General features: G+C 49.1%; 2 protein-coding genes across 3 annotated transcripts in view; one reads left to right on the top strand and one right to left on the bottom strand.

Moving 5' to 3' along the window:
* LOC106591800 (centrosomal protein of 89 kDa-like) overlaps window positions 1-27,339 on the bottom strand; it is a 97,900-nt gene that overhangs the window by 25,200 nt on the left and 45,361 nt on the right. For both annotated transcript variants that reach the window (XM_045689779.1, XM_045689778.1), the window contains exon 18: window positions 19,606-19,695. In XM_045689779.1, coding sequence (XP_045545735.1) covers window positions 19,606-19,695 — 90 coding nt within the window. The remainder of the gene's footprint in view (window positions 1-19,605; window positions 19,696-27,339) is intronic.
* Window positions 7,876-8,659, top strand: LOC106593614 (E3 ubiquitin-protein ligase RNF182). The gene has a single exon (XM_045690342.1). The coding sequence runs from the start codon at window positions 7,886-7,888 to the stop codon at window positions 8,657-8,659; it is 774 nt and encodes a 257-aa protein (XP_045546298.1). The 5' UTR covers window positions 7,876-7,885.

Below are 27,339 nucleotides of genomic sequence, written 5' to 3'. Positions count from 1 at the left end.
AGACCGCTGCCTGCTCCTGGAGGGAGAGAGAGAGGAGGAGACAGTCAGACCGCTGCCTGCTCCTGGAGGGAGAGAGAGAGAAGAGGAGGAGAGAGTCAGACTGCTGCCTGCTCCTGGAGGGAGAGAGATAGAGGAGGAGGAGACAGTCAGACCGCTGCCTGCTCCTGGAGGGAGAGAGAGGAGGAGAGGAGACAGTCAGACCGCTGCCTGCTCCTGGAGGGAGAGAGAGGAGGAGAGGAGACAGTCAGACCGCTGCCTGCTCCTGGAGGGAGAGAGAGAGAGGAGGAGACAGTCAGACCGCTGCCTGCTCCTGGAGGGAGAGAGAGAGAGAGGAGGAGACAGTCAGACCACTGCCTGCTCCTGGAGGGAGAGAGAGAGAGAGGAGACAGTCAGACCGCTGCCTGCTCCTGGAGGGAGAGAGAGGGAGGAGGAGGAGAAAGTCAGACCACTGCCTGCTCCTGGAGGGAGAGAGAGAGAGGAGACAGTCAGACCGCTGCCTGCTCCTGGAGGGAGAGAGAGAGAGGAGGAGACAGTCAGACCGCTGCCTGCTCCTGGAGGGAGAGAGAGAGGAGGAGACAGTCAGACCGCTGCCTGCTCCTGGAGGGAGAGAGAGAGGAGGAGAGGAGACATTTAGACTGCCGGCTCCCTGAGAGAGAGAGAGGAGACCCTGTCAGGGGGATGGCTGCTCCTGGAGACAGAGAGGAGACCCTGTCAGGGGGATGGCTCCACCAGAGAATGGACATTTAGCACCACCACTACTACCAGCACCTTGAGGAACATAGGAGAACTAAGGCTATTAAGTACTCAGACACTGGACCACTGGAGTACTCAGACACTGGAACCACTGGAGTACTCAGACACTGGAACCACTGGAGTACTCAGCCACTGGAACCACTGGAGTACTCAGCCACTGGAACCACTGGAGTACTCAGCCACTGGAACCACTGTAGTACTCACACTGGACTACTGGAGTACTCAGCCACTGGACCACTGGAGTACTCAGCCACTGGAACCACTGTAGCACTCACACTGGACTACTGTAGTACTCAGCCACTGGACAACTGTAGTACCCAGACACTGGACCACTGTAGTACCTAGACACTGGGCCACTGGAGACCTCAGCCACTGGACCACTGGAGTACTCAGACCCTAGACCACTGGAGTACTCAGCCACTGGACCACTGGAGTACTCAGACGCTGGACCACTGGAGTACCCAGACACTGGACCACTGTAGTACTCAGCCACTGGACCACTGGAGTACTCAGCCACTGGACCACTGGAGTACTTAGCCACTGGACCACTGTAGTACCCAGACAACGGACCTACTGCAGAGTAAGGTAAGGATTTGGGGAAGGGAGAGAGAGGAGGGGTACTTGTTTTAACTTCTAATGTGTGTGTTAGTGTGTTTGTCTCAGTATGTGTGTTTGTGTGTGTGTGTCTGTGTGTGTGCACTCAGAGGTACAGTTATCCACTGTCCCACAGCCCAGCCAGGTATTCATAAATGTAATCTACTGTCCCCCAGCCCAGCCAGGTATTCATAAATGTAATCTACTGTCCCCCAGCCCAGCCAGGTATTCATAAATGTAATCTACTGTCCCCCAGCCCAGCCAGGTATTCACAGCCCAGCCAGGTATTCATAAATGTAATCTACTGTCTCACAGCCCAGCCAGGTATTCACAGCCCAGCCAGGTATTCATAAATGTAATCTACTGTCCCACAGCCCAGCCAGGTATTCATAAATGTAATCTACTGTCCCACAGCCCAGCCAGGTATTCATAAATGTAATCTACTGTCTCACAGCCCAGCCAGGTATTCATAGCCCAGCCAGGTATTCATAAATGTAATCTATCCCAGAAAAAAGTGTCTAGACATTATTTCCTCATCCTTCTTGCATAGCATTTGGTTTGGTACAGCGGGGGTTAATATAAGCCTCGATGTGTGCCTATCTTTGCTTGTGCAATATGTTGCTGGTAGACAGAGAAGGAGAGCTGGTAGAGAGAGGAGAAGGAGAAGGAGAGAGAGAAGGAGAGGAGAGAAGGAGAGCTGGTGGAGAGAGAAGGAGAGCTGGTGGAGAGAGAAGGAGAGCTGGTGGAGAGAGAAGGAGAGACAGAAGGAGAGAGAGAAGGTGAGAAGAGAAGGAGAGAAGAGAAGGAGAGAGGAGGAGAGCTGGTGGAGAGAGGAGGAGAGCTGGTGGAGAGACAAGGAGAGCTGGTGGAGAGACAAGGAGAGCTGGTGGAGAGACAAGGAGAGCTGGTGGAGAGACAAGGAGAGCTGGTGGAGAGACAAGGAGAGCTGGTGGAGAGACAAGGAGAGCTGGTGGAGAGACAGAAGGAGAGCTGGTGAGAGACAAGGAGAGCTGGTGGAGAGACAAGGAGAGAGAAGGAGAGAGAAGGAGAGAGGAGAAGGAGAGCTGGTAGAGATAGGAGAGCTGGGAAAGAGAAGGAGAGAGGAGAAGGAGAGAAGGAAAGAGAAGGAGAGCTGGTGGAGAGAGGAGGGAGAAGGAGAGCTGGTAGAGAGAGAAGGAGAGAGGAGAGAGAAGGAGGGCTGGTGGAGAGAGCGGCGGGTCTGAGTAAAACAGGGCCGAGCGTCAGACAGCGTGGGAACAGCAGCAGTAGCAGCAGTGATATGATTATGTGGTCTTAAAGAAAAACACAGTCTGAAGTCGTCACTATGTCTCAGGATATTAACAATCTACCTCTACATACTGCTGTCTGGTAATGAACCAGCAACACAACAAAGACCTGGTAATGTACCAGCAACACAACACAGACCTGGTAATGAACCAGCAACACAACACAGACCTGGTAATGAACCAGCAACACAACACAGACCTGGTAATGAACCAGCAACACAACACAGACCTGGTAATGTACCAGCAACACAACACAGACCTGGTAATGAACCAGCAACACAACACAGACCTGGTAATGAACCAGCAACACAACACAGACCTGGTAATGAACCAGCAACACAACACAGACCTGGTAATGAACCAGCAACACAACACAGCAGAACTCTGAGTCTATATCAGACCCACTCTCTACAACACAGCACTCTGAGTCTATATCAGACCCACTCTCTGGGGGGACAGATCTCAGGGGCATCTTTTCAATGTCTGATCCACTAGGTTCCTTTACGTGGGACATCAACCCACTGCTTTAACCTCGAGAGGCGGCTGGGCTCTGGACACGGCGTTGACGTACGCGGCTGATCAAAGTGGGTTGTGTTATCGAGGCGGTTATGAGTGATGGGGAACTAGATGTCTTTATTCCTTCAACAGTATTTCCCTAAAGCAGGGGGTGTGAATATTAAATTGTGCAGTGTTTTCCTAGGGCTGTTACTTCAAAGTAATTGGGGTGTAGTGGGTTTTGGAAAAATCACCAGGTTTTTTCCCCCAGAAATCTCGGTTGGAAGATTCCCGGGAATCAAAAGGGAATAAGCAGGAAACAGGGAATCCTCCCACCAGCATTTAGGGGAAACAGAGACATTTTGGGGAAGTTATATTTTTCGCAAAACCTATTGGTGTGTTAATATGGTTACTTGACGACATAGCCAGGGAAATGTCTGAACAGTAAACCATGCACAGTGTGTTTCCCCCCCTACTGCTACTGAGGGAGACTGAAAGGAAAGGGCTCTCTCCATCTCTCTCTCTCACTCCTTCTCTCTATCCATCTCTCTCTCCCTCCTTCTCTCTCTCCATCTCTCTCTCTACATCCTTCTCGCTCTCCATCTCACTCCATCCTTCTCTCTCTCCATCTCTCTCTCTCCCTCCATCTCTCTCTCCCTCCATCTCTCTCTCTCTCTCTCTCTCCTTCTCTCTCCCTCCATCTCTCTCCCTCCATCTCTCTCCCTCCATCTCTCTCCCTCCATCTCTCTCCCTCCATCTCTCTCCCTCCTTCTCTCTCTAAGTGCCAACAGCTCATTAGGTAAGCATAGAGAGACAGCCACCTCTTCCTCCCTCTAGGGTGTCAGCCAGTCCTCTTCCACAGAATACAGCTGAGGAGAGAGCAGAGCTGCTACTGTGCAAATCAACAATTAACCTTTCAGCCAGGAAGCAGGAGCAAGGGGGGGGGGGCAGTAAAAAGACCCGGCCTATTAAAAAAATTGGAGGCCCCTCACCCTTCGATGTTGCGAGCCAAAAATTTTTTGTGAAAATGTACTGCTCATATAATAAAATAGGTCCTACCAGACATTATTCTTCATGATCAGACCGGATTCTTATTTCAATTCCTATAATAATCTACAATAATAACAGTATTACCACCACAGTACCACTGCCTGGTATGCTCTCTCTCTCTCTCTCTTGTTCACACACAATCTCTCCCATCCCCTTCTCCCCTCTTCTCTCTCCCTCTAACCCCTCCTATCTCTCCCTCGAACCCCTCCTCTCTCTCTCTCCATCTCTCTCCCTCTAACCCCTCTTCTCTCTCTCCATCTCTCTCCCTCTAAACCCCTCTTCTCTCTCCCCATCTCTCTCCCTGTAAACCCCTCTTCTCTCTCCCATCTCTCTCCCTCTAACCCCCTTCTCTCTCTCCATCTCTCTCCCTCGAACCCCTCTTCTCTCTCTCCGTCTCTAACCCCCCATCTCTCTCCCTCTAACCCCCTCCTCTCTCCATCTCTCCCCCTCTAACCCCCTTCTCTCTCTCCATCTAACCCCCTTCTCTCCCCACCTGTCTCTCCATCTCACCCCCATCTCTTTCTCCATCTCTCTCCCTCTAACCCCTCTTCCCTCTCCCCATCTAACCCCCTTCTCTCCCCATCTAACCCCCTTCTCTCCCCATCTAACCCCCCCTTCTCTCCCCATCTCTCTCTCCATCCCTCTCCATCTAACCCCCCTTCTCTCTCTCCATCTCTCTCCCTTGAACCCCTCTTCTCTCTCTCCATCTCTCTCTTCCCATCTAACCCCCCTTCTCTCCCCAACTAACCCCATCTCTCTCTCCATCCCTCTCTCCATCTCTCCCCATCTCTCCCCATCTCTCTCTCCATCCCTCTCCCCATCTAACCCCCCTTCTCTCCCCATCTCTCTCTCCATCTAACCCCCATCTCTTTCTCCATCTAACACCCTTCTATCTCTCCATCTCTCTCCCTCTAACCCCTCTCCCCTCTCCCCATCTAACCCCCTTCTCTCCCCATCTCTCTCTCCCTCTAACCCCCCTTCTCTCCCCATCTCTCTCTCCATCTAAGTCCAATCTCTCTCCCCCTCTAACCCCCCCTTCTCTCCCCATCTCTCTCTATCTAAGTCCAATCTCTCTCCCCCTCTAACCCCCCTTCTCTCCCCCCTCTAACCCCCTTCTCTCCCCCTCTATCTCCCCATCTCTCTCTCCCTCTAACCCCCCTTCTCTCTCTCTCCATATCTCTCTCCACCATCTGAATATCTTATGGTGTGTAAAGAAGTCACGGTAGGATTTGTCTGGATTTAATAATGCACAGACTAAAGCCCAGTCCAAAAATACACTCACAACAGAAATAGCAATCTACCCATAAATAAAACACCTGTCCTGGGCTACAGTCCACTCTCCACCAACGGGCTTCACCATAGGCTAACCCGTCTCTGAACAGCCACGCTAACCCGTCTCTGAACAGCCAGCCACGCTAACCCGTCTCTGAACAGCCAGCCCCGCTAACCCGTCTCTGAACAGCCAGCCCCGCTAACCCGTCTCTGAACAGCCAGCCACGCTAACCCGTCTCTGAACAGCCAGCCACGCTAACCCGTCTCTGAACAGCCAGCTAACCCGGCATGTTTATCTCCTGAGGAGGCTGCATTCACAGCTTTATCTTCTCACTTATCACCTCACAGCTCTATCTTCTCACCTATCACCTCACAGCTCTATCATTCTTAAATGGAAGACGTTTGGAACCACCAAGACTCTTCCTAGAGCTGGCCGCCCGGCCAAACTGAGCAATCGGGGGAGAAGGGCATTGGTCAGGGAGGTGACCAAGAACCCGATGGTCCCTCTGACAGAGCTCCAGAGTTCCTCTGTGGTGATGGGAGAACCTTCCAGAAGGACAACCATCTCTGCAGCACTCCACCAATCAGGCCTTTATGGTAGAGCCAGATGGAAGCCTGCTACAAGACCATGGTGCTTGCCTATGGAGCTGTGAGGGGAACGGCACCTCCGTACCTTCAGTCCCTACACCCAAACAAGGGCACTGCGTTCATCCACCCCTGGCCTGCTGGCCCCCCTACCTCTGCGGAAGCACAGTTCCCGCGCAGCCCAGTCAAAACTGTTCGCTGCTCTGGCACCCCAATGGTGGAACAAGCTCCCTCACGACGCCAGGACAGCGGAGTCAATCGCCACCTTCCGGAGACACCTGAAACCCCACCTCTTTAAGGAATACCTGGGATAGGATATAGTAATCCCCCCCCCTAAAAGATATAGATGTACTATTGTAAAGTGGTTGTTCCACTGGATATCATAAGGTGAATGCACCAATCTGTAAGTCGCTCTGGATAAGAGCGTCTGCTAAATGACGTAAATGTAAACGTGATAGACATGTCCATCTGTCACTGAGGACCATAGAACACCATGGTGATGGACATGTCCATCTGTCACTGAGGACCACAGAACACGATGGTGATGGACATGTCCGTCTGTCAGTGTGTGTGTGTGTGTGTGTGTGTGTGTGTGTGTGTGTGTGTGTGTGTGTCTGTTAGACTGAGAGGCTTAATGGATGCTGATACAGAGTAGAGTTAATGAACATAACAGAATAAACAGCATGTTATCTCAGAGTAGAAAGAGACACAGTGAGGAGTCATTACGTTATCTCTCAGAGTAGAAACACACACAGTGAGGAGTCATTACGTTATCTCTCAGAGTAGAAACAGACGCAGTGAGGAGTCATTACGTTATCTCTCAGAGTAGAAACAGACACAGTGAGGAGTCATTATGTTATCTCTCAGAGTAGTAACAGACACAGTGAGAAGTCATTACGTTATCTCTCAGAGTAGAAACAGACACAGTGAGGAGTTATTACGTTATCTCTCAGAGTAGAAACAGATGCAGTGAGGAGTCATTATGTTATCTCTCAGAGTAGAAACAGACACAGTGAGGAGTCATTACGTTATCTCTCAGAGTAGAAACAGACACAGTGAGGAGTCATTACGTTATCTCTCAGAGTAGAAACAGACACAGTGAGGAGTCATTATGTTATCTCTCAGAGTAGAAACAGACACAGTGAGGAGTCATTATGTTATCTCTCAGAGTAGAAACAGACACAGTGAATAACCTCTACATAGAGGAGTCATTATGTTATCTCTCAGAGTAGAAACAGACGCAGTGAGAAGTCATTACGTTATCTCAGAGTAGAAACAGACACAGCCGGCCTTCTAATCGACCACATTATAAAGAACACAATGAACAGCTTGGTCAAATGAACTTACAACATGGAGGATTTAGGCTACATGGATGCTACATGAATAGCTCTGTATTGATATGAACATGTAATCCGCATTTTATATAGTTCTCCTCTCTGCAGACAGACAGGCAGACAGGCAGACAGGCAGACAGAGGTACTTCAGCTCAACACGTCCCCATAACAACATGTCCAGACTGAAATTATTCATCTAGTAGAGATAGAGGCTGCAGAACAGAGACAGGGACATGATGAGACAGGGACCTTTAGTAGAGATAGAGGCTGCAGAACAGAGACAGGGACATTGACCTTTTTAATTAAATAGAAAAATGTACCATAAGGTGTAAAAAAAGTACCTAACTACTCTCTCTCTCTCTCCCTCTCTCCCCCTCCCCTCCCTCTCTCCCTCTCTCTCCCCCTCCCTTCCCCTCTCCCTCCCTCCCTTCCCCTCTCTCTCTCTCCCCCTCTCTCCCCCACCCTCCCTCCCTCTCTCACTCTCCCTCCCCCTCTCCCTCAGAGCATGCGACCATTATGAGTGTTCCTCAGCCTGACCCGGATGAGACACCCCCCTCCACCATCACTCCTGTCACCACCCCCACCCTGAGCCTGACCCCCATCACAGACGACCTGGAGTGTAAGATCTGTTACCAGCGCTACAATGTCCACAACCGCAGGCCCAAGATCCTGGACTGTCTCCACCGGGCGTGTACCCGCTGCCTCAACAAGATCCTGGACATGGGAGACGTCTTGGGCTGCATTTCCTGCCCTTTCTGCCGACACGAAACAGAGGTCAGCGAATGCGAGGTGTCGGGACTCCCCAATGACTCCAACATCATATCCTGCCTGGCCGTCAGGGATAAGTCCTGGAGCTCCGACCACAGCAAAGAGGTGACCCTCACCCCCAAGAGCCTGTCTTCTACCTCCCCCTCGCACCACTCCTCCAACTGCCTGGTGATCACTATCATGGAGGTCCAGAGGGAGACGGGATCCGGGGGCCGTGGCCTGGGCAGTTCAGACCACTACACAGAGCCCAGCCTGGACTCCGTCTCCGTGGGTTCCAACGGGCCGGAGGTTCAGGAAGCCCTGTCCAAGTTGTGTTCTCACGTCCCCAGGATCCTGGTGTGGCTCCTGGGGCTGTTCTACTTCGGGTCCCTGCCCCTTGGCATCTACCTGCTGGTGATCCAGAGGGTGACGCTGGGCATAGTCTGTGTGAGCCTGGTACCGTCCAGTCTGACTGTTTGTCTGGTCTATGGGTTCTGCCAGTGTCTCTGCCAGGGTATGTGTGACTGCTCGTCTAGGGGCTGACTGACTGACTCAACAGGGATACTGACTGATGCTGGGGGTTGGAGGGAGGGAAAATACTGGACTGTTGGAGTCAACATGGCGTCCATTACTGTCCCAATCTAACGACCTGCCGGGTTTGGAGGGAGGGAAAATACTGGACTGTTGGAGTCAACATGGCGTCCATTACTGTCCCAATCTAACGTCCAGCCGGGTTGGAGGGAGGGAAAATACTGGACTGTTGGAGTCAACATGGCGTCCATTACTGTCCCAATCTAACGTCCAGCCGGGTTGGAGGGAGGGAAAATACTGGACTGTTGGAGTCAACATGGCGTCCATTACTGTCCCAATCTAACGACCAGCCGGGTTGGAGGGAGGGAAAATACTGGACTGTTGGAGTCAACATGGCGTCCATTACTGTCCCAATCTAACGACCAGCCAGGTTGGAGGGAGGGAGGGAGGGAAAATACTAGACTGTTGGAGTCAACATGGCATCCATTACTGTCCCAATCTAACGACCAGCCGGTTTGGAGGGAGGGAAAATACTGGACTGTTGGAGTCAACATGGCGTCCATTACTGTGTCAATCAGAACAAGGGGATTGACAATCTCTGTATTGAAAGCTGTTTGCTGAACTGTCCATACAGTCTATGGATGGAGAACTGGAGTGTTGTTGTCAAACTGTCAATATGGCTCAGAGCCTTCCAGTCAAACTGTCAATATGGCTCAGAGCCTTCCAGCCAAACTGTCAATATGGCTCAGAGCCTTCAGTCAATATGGCTCAGAGCCTTCCGGTCAATATGGCTCAGAGCCTTCCAGTCAATATGGCTCAGAGCCTTCCAGTCAATATGGCTCAGAGCCTTCCAGTCAATATGGCTCAGAGCCTTCCAGTCAATATGGCTCAGAGCCTTCCAGTCAATATGGCTCAGAGCCTTCCAGTCAATATGGCTCAGAGCCTTCCAGTCAATATGGCTCAGAGCCTTCCAGTCAATATGGCTCAGAGCCTTCCAGTCAATATGGCTCAGAGCCTTCCAGTTCTATAAGTTGGTTTTATTTCCATGTGCAACAATGGGGCCCTTTGGCAGTTAACAGTAAAGAAAAGGAAGTTGCAGTGCAGTTTCTAATAGATCAGATAATAAGAGCGTTACCATTTAGCCCATCTAGTCCGATGAGAGAGTCTGGGGACAAACAGGGACATAAAGATGTCTCCATGTTCCCTCTACACTATGACTCTGAGGACTCAGCTATATGAGAGAGTCTGGGGACAAACAGGACCATAAAGATGTCTCTCTGTCTCTCATGTTCCCTCTACACTATGACTCTGAGGACTCAGCTATATGAGAGAGTCTGGGGACAAACAGGACCATAAAGATGTCTCTCATGTTCCCTCTACACTATGACTGAGGACTCAGCTATATGAGACAGACTGGGGACAAACAAGCCATAAAGATGTCTCTCTGTCTCCATGTTCCCTCAACTGGCTGACTGCTGTCCTGAGGCTCTATGGGGTTGGTTTGGGTTAGTGAACTGAGCCTCAGAACCAGCTGGCTGACTGCTGTCCTGAGGCTCTATGGGATTGGTTTGGGTTAGTGAACTGAGGCTCAGAACCAGCTGGCTGAGGGGACTCGTCTCTTGTTTCATCTCAGTTCTTCTGTCTCTCTGATCAAACAGACCATGAGGATCCCAGTTCTATGGGTCCAGTTCATGTTGCCAGTAACATGACAAACTGACTGACTATGAAAAGGACAACGACTTCACACAGGAGATACGATACATCATTGAAATAAATGGAAAATTATGATTAAATAATGACTGTTTTTTGTTGGCTCTTTCTTTCTTCAAAACAACACATTTAGCTGATCAATGATTGGAGTTATTTTCACCCAGATTCAACCAATCAGAAGCACCCTACATCCATCAACAGATTAAAGTCATCTGGAATAACATCAACTAGGCTGTAATGAGAGGCCAGAGTAGAGGCCAGTCTCCAGCTACAGAGTAGAGGCCAGCCTCCTGCTACAGAGTAGAGGCCAGCCTCCTGCTACAGAGTAGAGGCCAGCCTCCTGCTACAGCCAGAGCAGAGACCCAGGTAAACACTCCTGTTCATAACATGTCTATTAACAGACCCAGGTAAACAGTACTGTTCATAACATGTCTATTAACAGAGACCCAGGTAAACACTCCTGTTCATAACATGTCTATTAACAGACCCAGGTAAACACTCCTGTTCATAACATGTCTTAACAGAGACCCAGGTAAACACTCCTGTTCATAACATGTCTATTAACAGAGACCCAGGTAAACACTACTGTTCATAACATGTTTATTAACAGAGACCCAGGTAAACCCTCCTGTTCATAACATGTCTATTAACAGAGACCCAGGTAAACACTCCTGTTCATAACATGTCTATTAACAGAGACCCAGGTAAAGACTAGACATTCCTGCATCCCAAAATACTGTTTGGCATTCAGTGCCCACTCTTCTTTCCTGTCCTAAAACATTTTTTTGTGTTAGAAAATGGCACAAACAAACCATTTAATTCTGAAGGATAATCTATATACGGAACACAATCAAATATTCAACACCTTAAGGAATTTCAGGCAAATGTGTTGAATTAATTTTAATAGTGCTTTAATAATTTAGTAAATCTTCCCTCTCCTTTTCATTCCCCCTCTCTCTCCCCTCAATTCTTTCATTCCCAACCTCTCTCCCTCTCCCCGTCTTTCTCCCCCTCTCTCCCCTCTCATTCATTCATTCTCTCTCTTTCTCTCTCTCTCTCCCCCCTCTCTTCTCACTTCCCTCAGTTGGGTCCAAGTCAAGGGTTGTTATGTTGCATGTTTAATGCACACAAAGATTGAAAACAGATTAAGGCTAGTCCTGAACTAAAGATCAATTGAGAATAGCCATGGGAAGTGCAATGTAGTTCAGGTCTATGCTTAATCTCTGTCTGGGAAATTATATTTTATAGGGAAACCGGACACTAGAAATCCACTTCCGCCTTTTTCCTCCAAACATAACGATGGTCATTATGGCCAAACAGTTCTATTTTTGTTTCATCAGACCAGAGGACATTTCTCCAAAAAGTACAATCTTTGTCCCCATGTGCAGCTGCAAACCGTAGTCTGGCTTTTTTATGGCGGTTTTGGAGCAGTGACTTCTTCCTTGCTGAGCGGCCTTTCAGGTTTTGTCGATATAGGACTCGTTTTACTGTGGATATAGATACTTTTGTACCTGTTTCCTCCAGCATCTTCACAAGGTCCTTTGCTGTTGTTCTGGGATTGATTTGCACTTTTCACACCAAAGTACGTTCATCTCTAGGAGACAGAAGGCATCTCCTTCCTGAGCGGTATGACGGCTGCGTGGTCCCATGGTGTTTATACTTGCGTACTATTGTTTGTACAGATGAACGTTGTACATTCAGGCATTTGGAAATTGCTCCCAAGGATGAACCAGACTTGTGGAGGTCTCCAAGTTTTTTCCTGAGGTCTTGGCTGATTTCTTTTGATTTTCCCATGATGTCAAGCAAAGAGGTACTGAGTTTGAAGGTAGGCCTTGAAATACATCCACAGGTACACCTCCAATTGACTCAAATTATGTCAATTAGCCTATCAGAAGCTTCTAAAGCCATGACATCATTTTCTGGAATTTTCCAAGCTGTTTAAAGGCACAGTCAACTTAGTGTATGTAAACTTCTGACACACTGGAATTCTGATACAGTGAATTATAAGTGAAATAATCTGTCTGTAAACAACTGTTGGAAAAATGACTTGTGTCATGCACGAAGTAGATGTCCTAACCGACTTGCCAAAACTAAAGTTTGTTAACAAGAAATTTGTGGAGTGGTTGAAAAACGAGTTAATAACTCCAACCTAAGTGTATGTAAACTACCCACTACAACTGTATTCTATTCTACTGTATTTTAGTCTATGCCACTCCGACAATACTCATTCCATAATTTGTGTGTGTGTGTGTGTGTGTGTGTGTGTATTGTTGTGAATTGTTCGATATTATTGTTGTGAATTGTTCGATATTATTGTCGTGAATTGTTCGATATTATTGTTGTGACCTAGTTGTTGATGGTTTATAAACTCCACCCAGTTGGTGAATATGTAGAAGGAGCCTTCGTCATTCTTCGGAGGTGGAACCTAAACACGCATTACGTCTAAATAGTGTGTTGGTGGGGACGACCTTTGATTTTAAGTCTAAGATAAGATAAATAAACATAAAATACATTTCCCAAAAAAAGACAGCAGGAGAGAGAGGGAGAGACGGCAGGAGAGAGAGGGAGAGACGGCAGGAGAGAGAGGGAGAGACGGCAGGAGAGAGAGGGAGAGACAGCAGGAGAGAGGGGGAGAGACAGCAGGAGAGAGGGGGAGAGAGCAGGAGAGACAGCAGGAGAGAGGGGGAGAGACAGCAGGAGAGAGGGGGAGAGACAGACAAAGAGAGAGAAAGACAGAAAAAGAGAAAGACAGACAAAGAGAGAGAAAGACAGAGAGAGAGATATACAAAGAGAGAGAGAAAGACAGAGAGAATCGTGGTCGCTAACAGTTGGAAAACTGTCAGAAAGGCAAGCCACAGCAGCAAAGTCCTGCATGGCAATACTTGGAGAAGTTAAATGAGAATTAAATGCAACATTAACGTTGTTGTTTAAAATTAAACATTTGTCAAGGTGGCGTTATGGTCCTGTAATAGTAGTGGAGGTGCAACGCTTCCCCGTCTGAAAGGGAGGAAGACCCAACGCTGCCCCGTCTGAAAGGGAGGCACCGTGAGACCCAACGCTTCCCCGTCTAAAAGGGAGGCACCGTGAGACCCAACGCTTCCCCGACTGAAAGGGAGGCACCGTGAGACCCAACGCTTCCCGACTGAAAGGGAGGCACCGTGAGACCCAACGCTTCCCCGTCTGAAAGGGAGGCACCGTGAGACCCAACGCTTCCCCGTCTGAAAGGGAGGCACCGTGAGACCCAACGCTTCCCCGTCTGAAAGGGAGGCACCGTGAGACCCAATGCTTCCCCGTCTGAAAGGGAGGCACCGTGAGACCCAACGCTTCCCCGTCTGAAAGGGAGGCACCGTGAGACCCAACGCTTCCCCGTCTGAAAGGGAGGCACCGTGAGACCCAACTCTTCCCCGACTGAAAGGGAGGCACCGTGAGACCCAACTCTTCCCCGTCTGAAAGGGAGGCACCGTGAGACCCAACGCTTCCCCGTCTGAAAGGGAGGCACCGTGAGACCCAAAGCTTCCCCGTCTGAAAGGGAGGCACCGTGAGACCCAACGCTTCCCCATCTGAAAGGGAGGCACCGTGAGACCCAAACCATTGCTGGCAGCAGAACAGTTGCATTGTGAATTCACATGGAATTGAATGATTTTTTTCTTATCGTTATAGCAGAAAACCGATACAAAATGTCCGTTAGGGATTTTTTTTTTTAAATGAATACATTTAAAATTAAACATCTGTACAGAAAGACTCACGTGAAGGACAAATTACAGAGGAGGAACTACTTGACGTATTTAAAGCCTTTAAAGTCTGGGAAACTCCAGGGCTGGATGGCATACCAGTTGAGGTATACCAAACCTTTCTGATGTACACTCCTAAAAAAAATGGCAGATTATCACATACTCAACAACTAGGTCTGATTTCACGGGGTCTGAGGCCCCTTTACACCTCAGTTATTGATGCTAAATGCTTAGCGCATAGAATAAAAAAAAAAGGTATTGTCATATTATTCAACCTAAATCAGACACGTTTTTTTTTTACATTTACATTTACGTCATTTAGCAGACACTCTTATCCACAGCCACTTACACATTGGTGCATTCACCTTATGATATCCAGTGGAACAACCACTTTACAATAGTACATCTATATATTTTTTTTAGGGGGGGGGGGGGTGGTTAGAAGGATTACTTTATCCTATCCCAGGTATTCCTTAAAGAGGTGGGGTTTCAGGTGTCTCCGGAAGGTGGCGATTGACTCCGCTGTCCTGGCATCGTGAGGGAGCTTGTTCCACCATTGGGGTGCCAGAGCAGCGAACAGTTTTGACTGGGCTGCGCGGGAACTGTGCTTCCGCAGAGGTAGGGGGGCCAGCAGGCCAGAGGTGGATGAACGCAGTGCCCTTGTTTGGGTGTAGGGACTGATCAGAGCCTGAAGGTACAGAGGTGCCGTTCCCCTCACAGCTCCATAGACGATACATAAGCGATAATATAAGGCATTATGGGAAAATCTGAGAAACCAGGCCTGGTATTCATAGCTAACTTTGAAAAGGCTTTTGATAAAGTACAACTGGAATGTGTGTGTGTATGTATGTATGTATGTATATATATATTTCAATTTTGAGAATCTCTTATATAATGAGTTAAAGTTATGTATAGTAACCCGAGGTGTAAAATAGTAAATAATGGCTAATTCTCAGAAAGTTTTTAAACTGTCAAGAGGAGTCAAACAAGGTTGTCCACTATCGGCATATCTATTTATTATTGACATCAAAAATGTTAGCTGTTAAAAATCAAATCCAACAATAATATTAAGGGATTAGAAATGTTTTCTTTTAAATCCACAATCTGAATCCCTCCACGGCCTCATAGAGGATCTAGATACTTTGTCTAACCTCTCTGGATTAAAACCAAATGATGATAAAATGTACTATGTTACGTATTGGATCACAAAAAAATACAACTTTTACATTAGCGTGTAGTTTACCAATAAAATGGTCTGATGGTGATCTGGATATAGTCGGTATACATATCCCGAATTAAATAAATGATCTCACTACAATACATTTTAATAGAAAGTTAGTCAAAATAGTTAACATCTTGCTACCATGGAAAGTCATATCCCAGATTAGCTATTTGCTTATGGCCCTGCCTACATCTAACGACTTGTTTTTAAATTTTTTATTATATGAGCAAAATATATTCCATTTTATTTGGAACAGCAAGCCAGACAAAATTGAACGGGCCTATTAATATAATGAATATGAATTCGGCGGGTAGAAATGATTAAATATTAAAGCAGTCATACAAAAGTTATACTTAAATCCAAACTGGTTCTCTAGTAGATTAGTAAGAATGGCTCACCCCGTGTTAAACAATGGCCTTTTCCCCTTTATTCAGAGTACGACCTCTCCCTTTATTCAGAGTACGACCTCTCCCTTTATTCAGGTTACGACCTTTCCCTTTATTCAGGTTACGACCTCTCCCTTTATTCAGATTACGACCTCTCCCTTTATTCAGAGTACGACCTCTCCCTTTATTCAGAGTACGACCTCTCCCTTTATTCAGAGTACAATCTCTCCCTTTATTCAGAGTACAACCTCTCCCTTCATTCAGAGTACAACCTCTCCCTTTATTCAGAGTACAACCTCTCCCTTTATTCAGAGTACAACCTCTCCCTTTATTCAGAGTACAACCTCTCCCTTTATTCAGAGTACAACCTCTCCCTTTATTCAGAGTACAACCTCTCCCTTTATTCAGAGTACAACCTCTCCCTTTATTCAGAGTACAACCTCTCACTTTCAGTTACTTGAAAAGGAAATAATCTCCAAAATATCGTTCTTTTTTCAAAACAAGCCATAGAAAGTTGGTTACAATTTCAGTTTAATCCACCAGAAAAGACAGAACAAATATTACAACACATATTATGGTTAAACTCAAATATATTAATTCATTTAAAAAAGTATAATCTTTGTAAACTATATCATCAATAGGACTGGTGGAGTTGTCACACACACATCTAACGAAAATATATGGAAATGTCTAATCTATCCAAAATTACAACCAACTAAGAGAGTCCTTTAGGTGCCTTTTGGCAAACTCCAAGTGAGCCGTCATGTGCCTTTTACTGAGGAGTGGTTTCCATCTGGCCACTCTACCTTAAAGACCTGATGGGTGGAGTGCTGCAGAGATGGTTGTCCTTCTGGAAGGTTCTCCCATCTCCACAGAGGAACTCTGGAGCTCTGTCAGAATGACCATCGGGTTCTTGGTCACCTCCCTGACCAAGGCCCTTCTCCCCCGATTTCTCAGCTCTAGGAAGAGTCTTGGTGGTTCCAAACTTCTTCCATTTAAGAATGATGGAGGCCACTGTGTTTTTGAGGACCTACAATGTTGCAGAAATGTTTTGGTACCCTTCCCCTGATCTGTGCCTCGATACAATCCTGTCTCGACGCTCTACGGACAATTCCTTTGACTTCATTGCTTGGTTTTTGCTCTGACATGCACTGTCAACTGTGGGACCTTATATAGACAGGTGTGTGCCTATTCCATGCAAGAAATTGCCATGAAACTGAAGATCTTGTACAACGCTGTGTAACTACTCCCTTCACAGAACAGCGCAAACTGGCTCTAACCAGAATAGAAAGAGTGGGAGGCCCCGGTGCACAACTGAACAAGAGGACAAGTACATTAGAGTGTCTAGTTTGAGAAACAGACGCTTCACAAGTCCTCAACTGGCAGCTTCAGTAAATAATACCCACAATACACCAGTCTCAACATCAACAGTGAAGAGGCGACTCCGGGATGCTGGCCTTCTAGGCAGAATTCCTCTGTCCATTGTCTGTGTTCTTTTTATTGGCCAGTCTGAGATATGGCTTTTTCTTTGCCTATTTATTTACCTCGCCATTCGTACATTCTACTATTTACACATAGATCATGTAAATCATTATGTTAAACTACATTTTAAAACCATTAATAAATATAATTTGTTAAACATTGTTTTTCTCTTCAAACTTGTTGTCTGTGTAATGTCACTGTTACCGTCTGGTTGTTGTCTGTGTAATGTTACTGTCTGGTTGTTGTCTGTGTAATGTTACCGTCTGGTTGTTGTCTGTGTAATGTTACCGTCTGGTTGTTGTCTTTGTAATGTTACCGTCTGGTTGTTGTCTTTGTAATGTTACTGCCTGGTTGTTGTCCGTGTAATGTTACTGTCTGGTTGTTGTCTGTGTTTTGATTAACTCACTTTGTTGGTTTTTCTTGTTGTGTTATTTTTAGTTTTTCCACTTACTTTGGCAATGTAAACACTCCCATGCCAATAAAGCCCCTTTGAATTGAATTGAGAGAGAGAGAGGAGGGAGGGAGGGAGGTGGGAGTAGAGAGGAAGAGAGAGAGACAGAGAGAGAAGGGCAGAAAGAGAGAGAAGGGCAGAGATGAGAGAGAGGGAGAAGGGCAGAGAGGAGAAAGAGAGAGAGAGAGAGAGAAGGGCAGAGAGTAGGGAGAGAAGGGAAGATATAGGGGTGGATGAGAGGAGAGAGAGAAAGGCAGAGAGGAGAGAGAGGGAGAGAGAGAGAAGGAGAGAGAGAGAGAGAGAAGGGCAGAGAGGAGAGAAAGAAGGGAAGATAGAGGGGTGGATGAGAGGAGAGAGAAGGGAAGATAGAGGGGTGGATGAGAGGAGAGAGAGAGAGAAGGGAAGATAGAGGGGTGAATGAGAGGAGAGAGGAGAGAGAGAAGGGAAGATAGAGGGGTGGATGAGAGGAGAGAGAGAAGGGAAGATAGAGGGGTGGATGAGAGGAGACTGCTCTCCAGGCCCACTGCAGTCAGCAGACATCACAGCAGTAAACAGCCTTGAGAATATCAATGAGAAGAGAACAGGCAGAGTGCAGCACACATATTGAGCTGTTTCACATCCTCAAATAAGAGAGAGAGGAGACACAGAGAGTCAGACAGACACAGAGAGAGGTACTGGCCCCTGAGACAGAGAGAGGTACTGGCCCCTGAGACAGAGAGAGGTACTGGCCCCTGAGACAGAGAGAGGTACTGGCTCCTGAGACAGAGAGAGGTACTGGCCCCTGAGACAGATACAGAGAGAGGTACTGGCCCCTGAGACAGAGAGAGGTACTGGCCCCTGAGACAGAGAGAGGTACTGGCCCCTGAGACAGAGAGAGGTACTGGCCCCTGAGACAGAGTGAGGTACTGGCCCCTGAGACAGAGACAGAGAGTACTGGCCCCTGAGACAGAGAGAGGTACTGGCCCCTGAGACAGAGAGAGGTACTGGCCCCTGAGACAGAGACAGAGAGAGGTACCGGCCCCTGAGACAGAGACAGAGAGAGGTACTGGCCCCTGAGACAGAGACAGAGAGAGGTACTGGCCCACAACAGTTAGCTCCCACACAACAGTTAGCTCCACACAACAGTTAGCTCCACACAACAGTTAGCGCCCACACAACAGTTAGCGCCCACACAACAGTTAGCGCCACACAACAGTTAGCGCCACACAACAGTTAGCGCCCACACAACAGTTAGCGCCACACAACAGTTAGCGCCACACAACAGTTAGCGCCCACACAACAGTTAGCGCCCACACAAGTGGTTGACCAGAGAGAATCCAGTCTCTTTAAGACTGAACGAGGCGAGGCGAGGAGAGGCGAGGGGCGGAAGAAGGGGAGCTTCACAGACTGGTTTGATCTCTGTTTATCGGCCTGTGGTAAATGTTTCATCTGCCTCTGTGAAGCAGAGCGGCAGTCGATGGTAACCCAGACTACGATCTGAGGCCTGGAGGTCCGTTGAGAGAACTGACAGGATAATAGCACACACACACACACACACACACACACACACACACACCCTCTCCCCTGATAGCTCTGACAACAACACTGGATGTGTGGAGCCCTGAGTCCGCCCCCCCCCTCACTCACTCAAATTCCACACCCCCCAGCAGGGGCAGCCTGGGTAACGGATCCCAAGAGCAGGACTGGCAGTCAGGGCTCGCCTCGGGGATTAGAGTGTGTGAAGGTGGAGGGATGGTTGTCGGGGGCTCAGGGATGGTTGTCGGGGGCTCGGAGATGGTTATCGGGGGCTCGGGGATGGTTATCGGGGGCTCGGGGATGGTTATCGGGGGCTCGGGGATGGTTGTCGGGGGGGCTCGGGGACGGTTGTCGGGGGCTCGGGGACGGTTGTCGGGGGCTCGGGGATGGTTGTCGGGGCTCGGGGATGGTTGTCGGGGGATCAGAGTCAGTGTGTCTGGGTGGTGTTGCCGCTGCCTCACCTTGACCTTCTCCTGAAGCTTTCCGAGCCGCACGGTGTCGTCCACAATCCTGCTGATCACACCCTGCTTGTCGTGCTCTAGGGATGAGGCCTGAGGAGGGAGAGAGGAGACAGGGAGGGTTACGGATCTGGGAGAGGAGTGGAGGAGGAGAGGAGAGATGGGGGGAGGGAGGGAGAGGGATGAGGAGGGAGGGAGGGAGGAATGAAGGGAGGGAGAGCGAGAGAGCGAGAGAGAGATAAGGAAGGAGGGAGAGAGGGAGGGAGGGAGGTTCATTACAGCAGTGGACCAGTAACAAGACAACCACATTATGCTAACCAGCTACCCCCCCAGTCAGTCTAACAGCCCTCCACAGAGTAGTCAGTCAGTCTAACAGCCCTCCACAGAGTAGTCAGTCAGTCTAACAGCCCTCCACAGAGTAGTCAGTCAGTCTAACAGCCCTCCACAGAGTAGTCAGTCAGTCTGTAACAGCCCTCCACAGAGTAGTAAGTCAGTCTAACAGCCCTCCAAAGAGTAGTCAGTCAGTCTGTAACAGCCCTCCACAGAGTAGTCAGTCAGTCTGTAACAGCCCTCCACAGAGTAGTCAGTCAGTCTAACAGCCCTCCACAGAGTAGTCAGTCAGTCTGTAACAGCACTACACAGAGTAATCAGTCAGTCTGTAACAGCCCTACACAGAGTAGTCAGTCTGTAACAGCCCTCCACAGAGTAGTCAGTCAGTCTAACAGCCCTCCACAGAGTAGTCAGTCAGTCTGTAACAGCCGTCCACAGAGTAGTCAGTCAGTCTGTAACAGCCCTCCACAGAGTAGTCAGTCAGTCTAACAGCCCTCCACAGAGTAGTCAGTCAGTCTGTAACAGCCCTCCACAGAGTAGTAAGTCAGTCTAACAGCCCTCCACAGAGTAGTCAGTCAGTCTGTAACAGCCCTCCACAGAGTAGTCAGTCAGTCTAACAGCCTTCCACAGAGTAGTCAGTCAGTCTGTAACAGCCCTCCACAGAGTAGTCAGTCTGTAACAGCCCTCCACAGAGTAGTCAGTCAGTCTAACAGCCCTCCACAGAGTAGTCAGTCAGTCTAACAGCCCTCCACAGAGTAGTCAGTCAGTCAAACAGACATCCACAGAGTAGTCAGTCAGTCTGTAACAGCCCCCCACAGAGTAGTCAGTCAGTCTGTAACAGCCCTCCACAGAGTAGTCAGTCAGTCTGTAACAGCCCTCCACAGAGTAGTCAGTCAGTCAGTAACAGCCCTCCACAGAGTAGTAAGTCAGTAACAGCCCTCCACAGAGTAGTCAGTCAGTCTGTAACAGCCCTTCACAGAGTAGTCAGTCAGTCTAACAGCACTCCACAGAGTAGTCAGTCAGTCTAACAGCCCTCCACAGAGTAGTCAGTCAGTCTGTAACAGCCCTCCACAGAGTAGTCAGTCTAACAGCCCTCCACAGAGTAGTCAGTCAGTCTGTAACAGCCATCCACAGAGTAGTCAGTCAGTCTGTAACAGCCCTCCACAGAGTAGTCAGTCAGTCTAACAGCCCTCCACAGAGTAGTCAGTCAGTCTATAACAGCCCTCCACAGAGTAGTCAGTCAGTCTGTAACAGCCCTCCACAGAGTAGTCAGTCAGTCTAACAGCCCTCCACAGAGTAGTCAGTCAGTCTAACAGCCCTCCACAGAGTAGTCAGTCAGTCTAACAGCCCTCCACAGAGTAGTCAGTCAGTCTGTAACAGCCCTCCACAGAGTAGTCAGTCAGTCTAACAGCCCTCCACAGAGTAGTCAGTCAGTCTAACAGCCCTCCACAGAGTAGTCAGTCAGTCTAACAGCCTTCCACAGAGTAGTCAGTCAGTCTGTAACAGCCCTCCACAGAGTAGTCAGTCTGTAACAGCCCTCCACAGAGTAGTCAGTCAGTCTAACAGCCCTCCACAGAGTAGTCAGTCAGTCTAACAGCCCTCCACAGAGTAGTCAGTCAGTCAAACAGACATCCACAGAGTAGTCAGTCAGTCTGTAACAGCCCCCCACAGAGTAGTCAGTCAGTCTGTAACAGCCCTCCACAGAGTAGTCAGTCAGTCTGTAACAGCCCTCCACAGAGTAGTCAGTCAGTCAGTAACAGCCCTCCACAGAGTAGTAAGTCAGTAACAGCCCTCCACAGAGTAGTCAGTCAGTCTGTAACAGCCCTTCACAGAGTAGTCAGTCAGTCTAACAGCACTCCACAGAGTAGTCAGTCAGTCTAACAGCCCTCCACAGAGTAGTCAGTCAGTCTGTAACAGCCCTCCACAGAGTAGTCAGTCTAACAGCCCTCCACAGAGTAGTCAGTCAGTCTGTAACAGCCATCCACAGAGTAGTCAGTCAGTCTGTAACAGCCCTCCACAGAGTAGTCAGTCAGTCTAACAGCCCTCCACAGAGTAGTCAGTCAGTCTATAACAGCCCTCCACAGAGTAGTCAGTCAGTCTGTAACAGCCCTCCACAGAGTAGTCAGTCAGTCTAACAGCCCTCCACAGAGTAGTCAGTCAGTCTAACAGCCCTCCACAGAGTAGTCAGTCAGTCTAACAGCCCTCCACAGAGTAGTCAGTCAGTCTGTAACAGCCCTCCACAGAGTAGTCAGTCAGTCTAACAGCCCTCCACAGAGTAGTCAGTCAGTCTAACAGCCCTCCACAGAGTAGTCAGTCAGTCTAACAGCCCTCCACAGAGTAGTCAGTCAGTCTAACAGCCCTCCACAGAGTAGTCAGTCAATCCGTAACAGCCCTCCACAGAGTAGTCAGTCAGTCTGTACCAGCCCTCCACAGAGTAGTCAGTCAGTCTGTAACAGCCCTCCACAGAGTAGTCAGTCAGTCTAACAGCCCTCCACAGAGTAGTCAGTCAGTCTAACAGCCCTCCACAGAGTAGTCAGTCTATAACAGCCCTCCACAGAGTAGTCAGTCAGTCTATAACAGCCCTCCACAGAGTAGTCAGTCAGTCTAACAGCCCTCCACACAGTAGTCAGTCAGTCTAACAGCCCTCCACAGGGTAGTCAGTCAGTCTGTAACAGCCCTCCACAGGGTAGTCAGTCAGTCTGTAACAGCCCTCCACAGGGTAGTCAGTCAGTCTAACAGCCCTCCACAGAGTAGTCAGTCTGTCTGTAACAGCCCTCCACAGAGTAGTCAGTCAGTCTAACAGCCCTCCACAGAGTAGTCAGTCAGTCTAACAGCCCTCCACAGAGTAGTCAGACAGTCTAACAGCCCTCCACAGAGTAGTCAGTCAGTCTGTAACAGCCCTCCACAGAGTAGTCAGTCAGTCTGTAACAGCCCTCCACAGAGTAGTCAGTCAGTCTGTAACAGCCCTCCACAGAGTAGTCAGTCAGTCTATAACAGCCCTCCACAGAGTAGTCAGTCAGTCGAAAACAGCCCTCCACAGAGTAGTCAGTCAGTCTAACAGCCCTCCACACAGCAGTCAGTCAGTCTAACAGCCCTTCACAGAGTAGTCAGTCAGTCTGTAACAGCCCTACACAGAGTAATCAGTCAGTCTGTAACAGCCCTACACAGAGTAATCAGTCAGTCTGTAACAGCCCTACACAGAGTAGTCAGTCTGTCTGTAACAGCCCTCCACAGAGTAGTCAGTCAGTCTAACAGCCCTCAACAGGGTAGTCAGTCAGTCTAACAGCCCTCAACAGGGTAGTCAGTCAGTCTGTAACAGCCCTCCACAGAGTAGTCAGTCAGTCTGTAACAGCCCTCCACAAAGTAGTCAGTCAGTCTGTAACAGCCCTCCACAGAGTAGTCAGTCAGTCTGTAACAGCCCTCCACAGAGTAGTCAGTCAGTCTGTAACAGCCCTCCACAGAGTAGTCAGTCAGTCTATAACAGCCCTCCACAGAGTAGTCAGTCAGTCTATAACAGCCCTCCACAGAGTAGTCAGTCAGTCGAAAACAGCCCTCCACAGAGTAGTCAGTCAGTCTAACAGCCCTCCACACAGTAGTCAGTCAGTCTAACAGCCCTCCACAGAGTAGTCAGTCAGTCTGTAACAGCCCTCCACAGAGTAGTCAGTCAGTCAGTCTAACAGCCCTCCACAGAGTAGTCAGTCAGTCTAACAGCCCTCCACAGAGTAGTCAGTCAGTCTGTAACAGCCGTCCACAGAGTAGTCAGTCAGTCTATAACAGCCCTCCACAGAGTAGTCAGTCAGTCTGTAACAGCCCTCCACAGAGTAGTCAGTCAGTCTAACAGCCCTCCACAGAGTAGTCAGTCAGTCTAACAGCCCTCCACAGAGTAGTCAGTCAGTCTGTAACAGCCCTCCACAGAGTAGTCAGTCAGTCTGTAACAGCCCTCCACAGAGTAGTCAGTCAGTCTGTAACAGCCCTCCACAGAGTAGTCAGTCAGTCTGTAACAGCCCTCCACAGAGTAGTCAGTCAGTCTGTAACAGCCCTCCACAGAGTAGTCAGTCAGTCTAACAGCCCTCCACATAGTCATTCAGTCTAACAGCCCTCCACAGGGGAGTCAGTCAGTCTAACAGCCCTCCACAGAGTAGTCAGTCTGTCTGTAACAGCCCTCCAAAGAATAGTCAGTCAGTCTAACAGCCCTCCACAGAGTAGTCAGTCAGTCTAACAGCCCTCCACAGAGTAGTCAGTCAGTCTAACAGCCCTCCACAGAGTAGTCAGTCAGTCAAACAGACCTCCACAGAGTAGTCAGTCAGTCTGTAACAGCCCCCCACAGAGTAGTCAGTCAGTCTGTAACAGCCCTCCACAGAGTAGTCAGTCAGTCTGTAACAGCCCTCCACAGAGTAGTCAGTCAGTCAGTAACAGCCCTCCACAGAGTAGTAAGTCAGTAACAGCCCTCCACAGAGTAGTCAGTCAGTCTGTAACAGCCCTCCACAGAGTAGTCAGTCTAACAGCCCTCCACAGAGTAGTCAGTCAGTCTGTAACAGCCATCCACAGAGTAGTCAGTCAGTCTGTAACAGCCCTCCACAGAGTAGTCAGTCAGTCTGTAACAGCCCTCCACAGAGTAGTCAGTCAGTCTAACAGCCCTCCACAGAGTAGTCAGTCAGTCTATAACAGCCCTCCACAGAGTAGTCAGTCAGTCTGTAACAGCCCTCCACAGAGTAGTCAGTCAGTCTAACAGCCCTCCACAGAGTAGTCAGTCTAACAGCCCTCCACAGAGTAGTCAGTCAGTCTAACAGCACTCCACAGAGTAGTCAGTCAGTCTGTAACAGCCCTCCACAGAGTAGTCAGTCAGTCTAACAGCCCTCCACAGAGTAGTCAGTCAGTCTGTAACAGCCCTCCACAGAGTAGTCAGTCAATCCGTAACAGCCTTCCACAGAGTAGTCAGTCAATCCGTAACAGCCCTCCACAGAGTAGTCAGTCAGTCTGTACCAGCCCTCCACAGAGTAGTCAGTCAGTCTCGAACAGCCCTCCACAGAGTAGTCAGTCAGTCTGTAACAGCCCTCCACAGAGTAGTCAGTCAGTCTGTAACAGCCCTCCACAGAGTAGTCAGTCAGTCTAACAGCCCTCCACAGAGTAGTCAGTCAGTCTAACAGCCCTCCACAGAGTAGTCAGTCTATAACAGCCCTCCACAGAGTAGTCAGTCAGTCTATAACAGCCCTCCACAGAGTAGTCAGTCAGTCTAACAGCCCTCCACACAGTAGTCAGTCAGTCTAACAGCCCTCCACAGGGTAATCAGTCAGTCTGTAACAGCCCTCCACAGGGTAGTCAGTCAGTCTGTAACAGCCCTCCACAGGGTAGTCAGTCAGTCTGTAACAGCCCTCCACAGGGTAGTCAGTCAGTCTAACAGCCCTCCACAGAGTAGTCAGTCAGTCTAACAGCCCTCCACAGAGTAGTCAGTCTGTCTGTAACAGCCCTCCACAGAGTAGTCAGTCAGTCTAACAGCCCTCCACAGAGTAGTCAGTCAGTCTAACAGCCCTCCACAGAGTAGTCAGTCAGTCTAACAGCCCTCCACAGAGTAGTCAGACAGTCTAACAGCCCTCCACAGAGTAGTCAGTCAGTCTGTAACAGCCCTCCACAGAGTAGTCAGTCAGTCTGTAACAGCCCTCCACAGAGTAGTCAGTCAGTCTGTAACAGCCCTCCACAGAGTAGTCAGTCAGTCTGTAACAGCCCTCCACAGAGTAGTCAGTCAGTCTATAACAGCCCTCCACAGAGTAGTCAGTCAGTCGAAAACAGCCCTCCACAGAGTAGTCAGTCAGTCTAACAGCCCTCCACAGAGTAGTCAGTCTAACAGCCCTCCACAGAGTAGTCAGTCAGTCTGTAACAGCCCTCCACAGAGTAGTCAGTCAGTCTAACAGCCCTCCACAGAGTAGTCAGTCAGTCTAACAGCCCTCCACAGAGTAGTCAGTCAGTCTGTAACAGCCGTCCACAGAGTAGTCAGTCAGTCTAACAGCCCTCCACAGAGTAGTCAGTCAATCCGTAACAGCCTTCCACAGAGTAGTCAGTCAATCCGTAACAGCCCTCCACAGAGTAGTCAGTCAGTCTGTACCAGCCCTCCACAGAGTAGTCAGTCAGTCTCGAACAGCCCTCCACAGAGTAGTCAGTCAGTCTGTAACAGCCCTCCACAGAGTAGTCAGTCAGTCTGTAACAGCCCTCCACAGAGTAGTCAGTCAGTCTAACAGCCCTCCACAGAGTAGTCAGTCAGTCTAACAGCCCTCCACAGAGTAGTCAGTCAGTCTAACAGCCCTCCACAGAGTAGTCAGTCAGTCTAACAGCCCTCCACAGAGTAGTCAGACAGTCTAACAGCCCTCCACAGAGTAGTCAGTCAGTCTGTAACAGCCCTCCACAGAGTAGTCAGTCAGTCTGTAACAGCCCTCCACAGAGTAGTCAGTCAGTCTGTAACAGCCCTCCACAGAGTAGTCAGTCAGTCAGTAACAGCCCTCCACAGAGTAGTAAGTCAGTAACAGCCCTCCACAGAGTAGTCAGTCAGTCTGTAACAGCCCTCCACAGAGTAGTCAGTCTAACAGCCCTCCACAGAGTAGTCAGTCAGTCTGTAACAGCCATCCACAGAGTAGTCAGTCAGTCTGTAACAGCCCTCCACAGAGTAGTCAGTCAGTCTGTAACAGCCCTCCACAGAGTAGTCAGTCAGTCTAACAGCCCTCCACAGAGTAGTCAGTCAGTCTATAACAGCCCTCCACAGAGTAGTCAGTCAGTCTGTAACAGCCCTCCACAGAGTAGTCAGTCAGTCTAACAGCCCTCCACAGAGTAGTCAGTCTAACAGCCCTCCACAGAGTAGTCAGTCAGTCTAACAGCACTCCACAGAGTAGTCAGTCAGTCTGTAACAGCCCTCCACAGAGTAGTCAGTCAGTCTAACAGCCCTCCACAGAGTAGTCAGTCAGTCTGTAACAGCCCTCCACAGAGTAGTCAGTCAATCCGTAACAGCCTTCCACAGAGTAGTCAGTCAATCCGTAACAGCCCTCCACAGAGTAGTCAGTCAGTCTGTACCAGCCCTCCACAGAGTAGTCAGTCAGTCTCGAACAGCCCTCCACAGAGTAGTCAGTCAGTCTGTAACAGCCCTCCACAGAGTAGTCAGTCAGTCTGTAACAGCCCTCCACAGAGTAGTCAGTCAGTCTAACAGCCCTCCACAGAGTAGTCAGTCAGTCTAACAGCCCTCCACAGAGTAGTCAGTCTATAACAGCCCTCCACAGAGTAGTCAGTCAGTCTATAACAGCCCTCCACAGAGTAGTCAGTCAGTCTAACAGCCCTCCACACAGTAGTCAGTCAGTCTAACAGCCCTCCACAGGGTAATCAGTCAGTCTGTAACAGCCCTCCACAGGGTAGTCAGTCAGTCTGTAA

Source organism: Salmo salar, chromosome ssa11 (assembly GCF_905237065.1).
Source record: "Salmo salar chromosome ssa11, Ssal_v3.1, whole genome shotgun sequence".
In the NCBI taxonomy this organism is placed as follows: domain Eukaryota; kingdom Metazoa; phylum Chordata; class Actinopteri; order Salmoniformes; family Salmonidae; genus Salmo; species Salmo salar.
Note: the sequence above shows the minus strand (reverse complement) of the source record. Positions and strands in the feature narration are given on the sequence as shown.